Source organism: Hippoglossus stenolepis, chromosome 20 (genome assembly GCF_022539355.2).
Source record: "Hippoglossus stenolepis isolate QCI-W04-F060 chromosome 20, HSTE1.2, whole genome shotgun sequence".
In the NCBI taxonomy this organism is placed as follows: Eukaryota; Metazoa; Chordata; class Actinopteri; order Pleuronectiformes; family Pleuronectidae; genus Hippoglossus; species Hippoglossus stenolepis.
In genome coordinates this window covers 10,764,069-10,772,205 of record NC_061502.1, presented here as the reverse complement: position 1 = coordinate 10,772,205, position 8,137 = coordinate 10,764,069, and the positions used below count along the sequence as shown (strand labels likewise).

Sequence of the window (8,137 nt, the reverse complement as noted above, 5' to 3'; positions counted from 1 at the left end):
TTTCTCCTCAACAGTCACGTCCAGACACATTTCCTTCTTGTTCACCTTTGATCTAAATACTAAAACTGTAGTTGTATGAATTAAATAAATGCTCCATCCAAACGTTTTTCACCGGCGCTGAACACTTCATACAAGAGGGTCAAACCTCACTAACCCAAACCCTCAGACTATGTACCATCCAAATGTCTGTTGAAACAAGTGTTGAAACATAAAAAAAACTATGTTTTTCTTAAACACATCATTTATCACTAGTTTTAACCTCAAGAGCTCAGGAGATATAAAAGTTTGGAGCGTCGTTCACATAAAACACAGGCTGTGAGTTGTATGGATTGACATCAGGCCACTGCACAATTGTCCACTCCTGACCTCTAGTGGCTGGACTTGGTATCACACGCTGTCTATTGCGTGAGAGGCTGGGAGTCGTTGAGAGTCGTTGACTCACTCACCTCTTGTGAGGCATGTGTCTGAAGGTGTGAATGTGTCTGAAGGTGTGAATTGACACAGGTAGCAGCACGAATCTCTGCCTGTCTGACTGACATCTCTCAGTGGATGTCTGCACACCACCTGAAAATTAACCTTGACAAGACTGAACTACTTTTCCTTCCAGGGAAAGACTCTCCCACCCATGACCTGACTATTAACGTTGACCACTCCGTGTTAACCCCCACTCAGACTGCTAGGAACCTGGGTGTGACACTCGACAGCCAACTCTCCCTTACTGCCAACATTACTGTAACAACACGTTCCTGTCGATTCATGCTGTACAACATCAGGAGAATACGCCACCTTCTCACTCAGAAGGCGATGCAGGTTCTGGTCCAGGCCCTGGTCATCTCACGCCTAGACTATTGTAACTCCCTCCTGGCAGGTCTACCTGCTAGTGCCATCCGACCTCTGCAGCTCATTCAGAATGCAGCAGCTCGACTGGTCTTTAACCTACCTAAATTCACTCACACTACTCCGCTCCTCCAATCCCTTCACTGGTTACCGGTGGCTGCCCGCATCCGTTTCAAAACATTAGTACTTGCGTACCGTGCTGCAAACGGATCGGGTCCAGTCTACATCCAGGACATGGTCAAACGTTACACCCCAGCCCGTTCACTCCACTCTGCTTCGCCAATCGGATTGTTGCCCTCACTGCGAGCTAAACACTCATCAAAATCACGACTGTTTGCTGTCCTGGCTCCTAAATGGTGGAATGAGCTCCCCATTGACATCCGGACATCAGAAAGTTTACACATCTTCCGCCGAAACTTAAAACACACCTCTTCCGACTTTACCTTGAATAACATTTTTAAACTAACAATTTAGTAGCACTTAAATGGCACTTACTTATAGCACTTTGTAGTTTTGCTTTTTTGAAGAAATTGTACTTTCTCTATTCTTGTTGTTCTGGGTTTGTACCCTCATGGTTGAATGCACTTATTGTAGCGTCAGCTAAATGAAATGTAATGTAATGTAATGATGAAACTTCCTGTGAATGGAAGTCAGGACTGTGTTGTATGGGGCTGATAGGTGGTGTCTTAAAGGGATAATTTAATTCAAAATGAAAATTCACTCATTATCCACTCAACACTATGCCGATGGAGGGACGGGTGAAGTGTTTGAGTCCACAAAACACTTTTGGAGTCTCAGGAGTAAACAGTGTTGCAGCCAAATCCAATCCAATAAGCCCCGACATTTAGACAAGTCATTACACCATGTTTTAAGTCTAAAAGGCCGCTTCCAAGAGGATCCCTACCACTTGGAGGACACCACAGGAGCAGCATGGAAGCATGTTGTGTTTTTTCCTGTTGTTTTATTACGTTTGAATAAGTGGTCACCAGTTACTTCAATTTTAAATATCCTCACACTGCATATATTTCTTCCTGTCTTTACACTGTATATACTAGTTTTATTACATGAATATTTCTATACATTTTTGTATATTCCTTAGCCTTAAGTATTGCATGTTACTTATTACTTGCTGATGTTTTTTTTTTACTCTTGCCTCTGTATTACTGCAAATTTTCCCATTGTGGGACTAATAAAGGAATTCTTATCTTATCTTATCTTATTGAATTTTGCTGCAACACTGTTTACCCCTGAAACTCCGAACGTGTTTTGTGGACTCAAAAACCTCACCCACCCCTCCATAGGCAAAGCGATGAGTAGATAATGAGTGAACTTTCATTTGTTGGTGAACTATCCCTTTAAACCTCCTCCTCTGTTCAGGGATGGTTTTTCCTCTTTGATGTAGATGGCTTCCTTCACTCCACTTGTGGTTGGTTCAGCCATATTTCTGACTCAATATGATTCAGTTTCTTTCCCCTCATGTCAGATGGTTTGAGGTTGTAGTAATATAAAAAGTGTCAGTGACTGTGGTCTGTTTTCATCTGTTTAAAGGTTAAATATTCATCATCCGTCTGCATCTCAACTCAGGCCTTCAAATTACTGTCCAGGCCACAAACACACTCATACTGATCACTTCAGTGCTTGACCAGCAGATGGCAGTGTATGACTGTGGCTGCTGAGCAGATCTGGAAACATCCTGCAGCTCAGCCCAAAGACACTATAAAGTACAGGAGATATCATAAGAATCTAATAGTCCACTGATGATATTCAAAGATGATGATGATTCTTACTTTTAATATTATTATTATTGCACATCTGCCCCATGGATTCATCTTTATTTTTTTTAGTTTACGTTTATTTTTTTAATAAATAAACAATAAGAAAGATGACAAGAGGAAAAAGTACTGTGACAGTTTTAATTTGGTGTTTAAATAATAGCAGTGCATCATGTTCGGTGAAGGGCAGTGATTAGAAGACTCTGTCATCTCAGGTACATAATGGCTCTGTGTATACTATCATTATAAAAAGGGAAATGGCCTTTTGTGTAATAATTGTTACACAACAACAGCATTATTTAGAACCAGATTGGCTGTATTTACAAGCAACTTCTTAGAGCAACAGTTTCAAACTGTTGAGTCCATTGAGTCAAATCTTCCTCACAGTCCTTTTTTATAATGCAAATCCTTATGGGACAGGAAGTAAGAGGTCAGAGCTCACGTACACAACAACCCACTGTTTCTGGCAAACAGTCAGGATTCACAGACACTATTAACCAAGAACACAACCTTGAACTTCAGCTGCTCTAATATTATACTGAGGACATTGTTTTTATAGGTATCTTTTATAATATATATATTCTGCATTAAAAAAACAATGCTCCATTAGTGCAGTGTAAAGCTTCTCTACTGAGGGTGGTTGCTTTATTTTTTGTCAAACAAAATTTTCCATTCACACACTTCGGACGTCACAATTGTTGTGCAAGTCTGCTGACGTATGGAGCGCGATTAAAGTCCATTCTACTCTGATTTGGGACGTTTAGCAGGGGTCAGTAGCTCAAGCCTCTTCCAACCAGGACTGGTAAATGTTTAATGTTTCTACCTGTACTCTTTATAAAAAATGCTTTGATGTGCTTATTTTCACTGGTAGATTTCCACTAGGTATTGTAAAAATGACCAGCATTTTTTTAAATAAAAGCATAAATAAAAAGAATATAAGTTAAAATAGAAATATAAATTAAGACAACATTAATAATTTATAAAAATCTGTATAAAGTAATTCAAATAAATAAAATCAAAATCAAATGAAAACAAAACAATCAAATCAATAAATCAGTAAAAAAAAATCTATGAAATGAATACAATTTGTGTTCATGTAGTTCAATTATCAGTCATAAAAAAATAAAATCACTTCTTAAGGTGTAATAAAGTTAAACTTTTATTGCAAACCGAACATGGTCACTTAAATTTTGAACAATTTTACAATTTACAGTACATTTAACATGGATTGTTACATATATATATATTTAAGCATACCTTTAGTCGTCTTTTGTTCAATATACATTAAAACTAGTACACAGAACTCCAAATATACAAACAAACTTAAATACCATCAAACTGCATTACAGCAATATTAACATGGAATGTTCAGTTTCAATGTTCGCCGGCCTGTCTGCATGCCGCCATTACATTGTTGTGAGGTGGATGGAAGACTACGTGAGGGGGACACAGTTGGCAAGCAGAACTACGCAAACACGTTTCTCTCTTTCTCACCTAGCAGCAGTGCTCTCTCGCTCTTTATCAGCATTATCCTCGTTGTTTCTATGTGCAAACTAAGACATGAAACGTCCGTCGAGTTCCTACGTCTCACGCGTTTAAAAAGACAGAACGGGTGCGGGTGAAATTTTAGTGCTACGTCGTCGTTCCTCTCCGGTGACGTTATAAGGTTGGACACTGACAAAACCTGTAAAGATGTGAGTTCTGATGGTGAGAAGAAAAATAAAGGCACCTCTGAGAAAATAAAATGTCCCCCTCTGTAACATTCAGCTGAAAACAGCTCCCTTTTTCTATCACCCAGACAGGAGATTAGAAGAAACTAAAGCACCAAAATGAATGTCATCTCCGAGCTACGCGTTCAGACTCAACAGGAGACGTCCCTGTGGGGGTGGGTAGGACAGAATCTAAAATCGGAGAAGATGTCTTCGCTACATAGATGAAGATGGTATTCATTTTCAGAGCTGGTGCAGTGCAGCCCAGCTTTTAAGAAAAGAGGGTGGTGTGTGCTTGTCAGTTGTGACTTCAGGGTTGAGGAGGGGGGGCTTTTAAGCTGCCTGAGCTATGTGCAAAGGACCTCCACTATCAGATTAAAGACGGGCAATCGAAAGGCTGGAGAGGGATGTTGGTTTGTGTCCGAGGCAGAAGGAGGAAGAATTTGTGCGTTGGTAAATCGTGGTAAAAATGGAGGATTACAACCCCGGTGAGTCATTTGAGCTACAGGGATCCTCTCCTAGCAAGTCATCTCAAAATGCATTCAAGAGTTGGAGAGATTATGGCAAGAACACATGTATACATTTCATTTTGTAGATGCAGAGCTGTTGCAGGGGTTGGTTTAAAAACATCCATCACCATGACGTTGAGGAAAAGTCGGGTGGGGTCAAGATGCAGGTCCGCGGACGCAGTTCATGCCCGGTAAATCTAAAACTGGTGTCCTTTTGATTGTCTTGTGTTTAAATCCTATAGGTAGGAGTCCATAGAGGGGGCGTAGGAGAAGCCCACGAAGGCCTCCGCCGCCTCTTTGATGCTGGCCGTGACGAGTGCGCTGTCCGGGGAGCAGCCGATGGAGCTGGGCACCGGCTCGTCTGTGAACTCGGGGTCAAAGTGCCGCAAGTCGTTGGGCCCTGTCTGTGGAGAGGAAGGCGAGATGGGACACGTGTCAAATAACAAGACATCACTGTTTTAATTCACAACATGGATGCTCCAAATACTGAGGGCTGTGACAAGAAATGGTTATTCTACTGTAGAAAATCATAAATCTGCCGTCATCAGCACAAAAAAAGGAACGTACCACGTTGGGGTTGAAGGGAGGGGTGATCTTCTTGGCATTGAGTTCATCCCAGCTGATGGGAGAGAAGAATATGTGGTTCTTGATTTCAATCTGGAAAAGACAAATCAGAAAACGATTAAATGATGAGTTTCAACAGGGTAAACAAGTGAATAAAGCACATAGATTCACACACATAACCGCATAACACTTACAAAGTCTTCTGTGCAGCCCAGCCTCTTGGTGCGGTCCTTCTGCAGCAGGCCCTCCAGCAAGTGTCTGGCCGCGTTGGAAATGTTGGGTTTCAGCTGCAGCGGCTTGTTCAGGATGTTGTCGTACATCTCTGCTGTGTTGCGGCTGTAGAACGGCGGCTGAGGAGGGACAAGAGGAAGTGATTGTGATCAATCAAACAACAAAGACAGAGGAATCCACGTGACGATCACTGATTGTATCTCTATTTGGACTTCTGTGCATTTTGTTCTTCCACGTGCTACATGCCTTTGTCCATGTGTTCATCCGTCACACAGTGATGTAATTGACTATTCATGCGTGTCGGTGCACGTGCGTCTGTGTTATTTGGATGTTTTAACTAAGAGATAAAAACTCGCATGCATGGCTAAACCTGGAATGAATCTAGGTTTTTCCGCAGTTTACAATATCATGCATTTGTAGTATTCATTACAGGATTCAAAGATTTTAATTCTTTCAAATGCACAGAAATGCAAGATAAAACATGCATGGAGCCTCGTGAAATTTGGGGAAGAATAAACTGAGGGTGACGTGTAACTTTATATAAAATGATGTAGCGAAACCTTGAATGTTACTCACCAGGCCATAGAGCATCTCGTAGAGAACAGCTCCTAAACACCACCAGTCCACCGTCCTGTCGTACGGCTGCTTGTGAAGCACCTCAGGAGCTAAATACTGCGGATCAGGAAAAGACAGGGGGACGTGGTAAGAGCTACTGAATCTTACAGAGTGACGTCAAAACACAGAAACCACAGGAGGTCAGCAATGCCGGAGATCTCATCCTCACCTCTGGCGTACCGCAGAAGGTCGACGTGGTCCCGTTGGGCTCGATGTTCTCCTTGCACAGGCCGAAATCTGTGAGGATGATGTGTCCCTGGGAGTCCAGCAGGATGTTCTCCGGCTTCAGGTCCCTGTAGACGATGTTGAGCGAGTGGAGGTAGCCCAGGGCGCTGGCGATCTCCGCAGAGTAGAACCTGGCTCTGGGCTCCAGGAAGCAGCGCTCTCTCTGTAGATGGTAGAACAACTGCAGGGAAGAGAAACATAACAGGAGAGCAGAGGTTATTCCTGAGTGTGCCATTTGTCTTACATTTATCTACAGGGGCTCTGTGATGACAGAGGCAGAAAGAAATAGGAAATTAGTACAAGAAAGACCAACAATAAAAGACGAGATAGAGAGACACAGAGGAAACCGGATGGGAGGAAAATAAAGAGGCAGGAAGGCAGCGGCTTAAAGAGTTTGACAAGGGAAGACAGATGAAATGATGGGCCAAAGGTGGAGTGGGAGACGAGTGGGATGGAGAGAAACAGAGGGGAAGAAAAGAGAAAGGGAAGGAGGGTAAATGCGTCCTGTTTCCTGACGAGGCCCCATATTTAATCAGCGCTGTCTCTGCTCGTGCAACAATCACAGGAAATTAGCGCGATTAGAGTCAGTGGGTCTGAAAGCCGCTGCTAAATTTGGCCCCCTGAGTTTCTCCCTCTGTCCCAGCCCCACCGCATGATTTCCTGAGAGCTGCTTCCTTTAGTGAAAGAACGATAGAAGAAGAAAAAAAGAGAACAGAGCGGCCTCCTGCTTAGAGCTTGTCATGACAGGAAATCCCCTCTGTCTGTCTCTGCCTCATCGTTATGTCTGATGATGCTGCATGTGTCTCCCCTTCTTCTTTCACCCATCTTAAGGATCCCCCCTTCCTCAGTATCCCTTCGGCTCTTTCATCTCTGCTTCCTATTTCTTTTCTGACTCACCTCTCCTCCATTGATGTAGTCCAGGATGAAGTAGAGTTTGTCCGCTGTTTGGAAAGAGTAGTGCAGTCCCACCAAGAACGGGTGCTTGACATTCTTCAGCAGCACATTCCTCTCTGACATGATGTGTTTTTCCTGCGGAGCACAAAGAGCAGAGGGTGAGACATGTCGATGAGGCCACAGCTCACGTGGTGTGAGCGCGTTCGAGTCTGTGTTTCTAGAGCGAATCCCTGCACGCGAGTTCCATTTACCTCCTTCTTCTTGAGGATGGCCTGCTTCTGTAAGACTTTGACGGCGTAGAACTGGTCGTCCGTGCGGTGGCGCGCCAGCAGGACCTTGCCGAAGCTGCCCTTGCCGATCACCTTGAGGAAGTGGAAGTCGCTGGGTTTGGCTGAGGGGTTGGAGGACGGACCGAGGTTGATCTGTTGGGATGGACTGGGCTGCGAGAGGGGAGGAGGACGAGGGCGAGGATGTCAGGAACCACAAAAATAACATTTCTGCATCTCTGCAAATGTCAAAGTGTAAACAAAGGAAGAAGCACACAATTCTTCTGTTTGATAGAAATATACTTACAGGGGGAGAGGGGTTTGTGTTCATGAGCTCAGCATCCTGAGGAGGACTCAAGTTCAGAATAGACTGAACCTCCGGGCTGAAAAACAAGGAGTTCAAACTTAGTTCATCTAACAATAAAGCACCAAATCTGTTTTTCTCAAATATGAAGTTGCTCATCTGTGAGTCACATTAAGCCACAAAGTTTCTCAAGAGGTGCAGTAACTGGTAT

General features: G+C 43.3%; 1 protein-coding gene across 5 annotated transcripts in view; it reads right to left on the bottom strand.

Annotated features, from left to right (window-relative positions):
* Positions 1-3,744: 3,744 nt before the first annotated feature.
* The window catches only part of sgk1 (serum/glucocorticoid regulated kinase 1), a 35,667-nt gene continuing 31,274 nt past the window's right edge, over positions 3,745-8,137 (bottom strand). For all 5 annotated transcript variants that reach the window (XM_035144269.2, XM_035144273.2, XM_035144271.2 and 2 more), the window contains 8 exons: positions 7,930-8,005; positions 7,608-7,796; positions 7,360-7,491; positions 6,407-6,643; positions 6,199-6,294; positions 5,586-5,741; positions 5,395-5,484; positions 3,745-5,231 (listed from right to left, as the gene is read on the bottom strand). In XM_035144269.2, the coding sequence (XP_035000160.2) occupies positions 5,064-5,231; positions 5,395-5,484; positions 5,586-5,741; positions 6,199-6,294; positions 6,407-6,643; positions 7,360-7,491; positions 7,608-7,796; positions 7,930-8,005 (1,144 nt within the window). In that variant the 3' untranslated portion in view covers positions 3,745-5,063. The remainder of the gene's footprint in view (positions 5,232-5,394; positions 5,485-5,585; positions 5,742-6,198; positions 6,295-6,406; positions 6,644-7,359; positions 7,492-7,607; positions 7,797-7,929; positions 8,006-8,137) is intronic.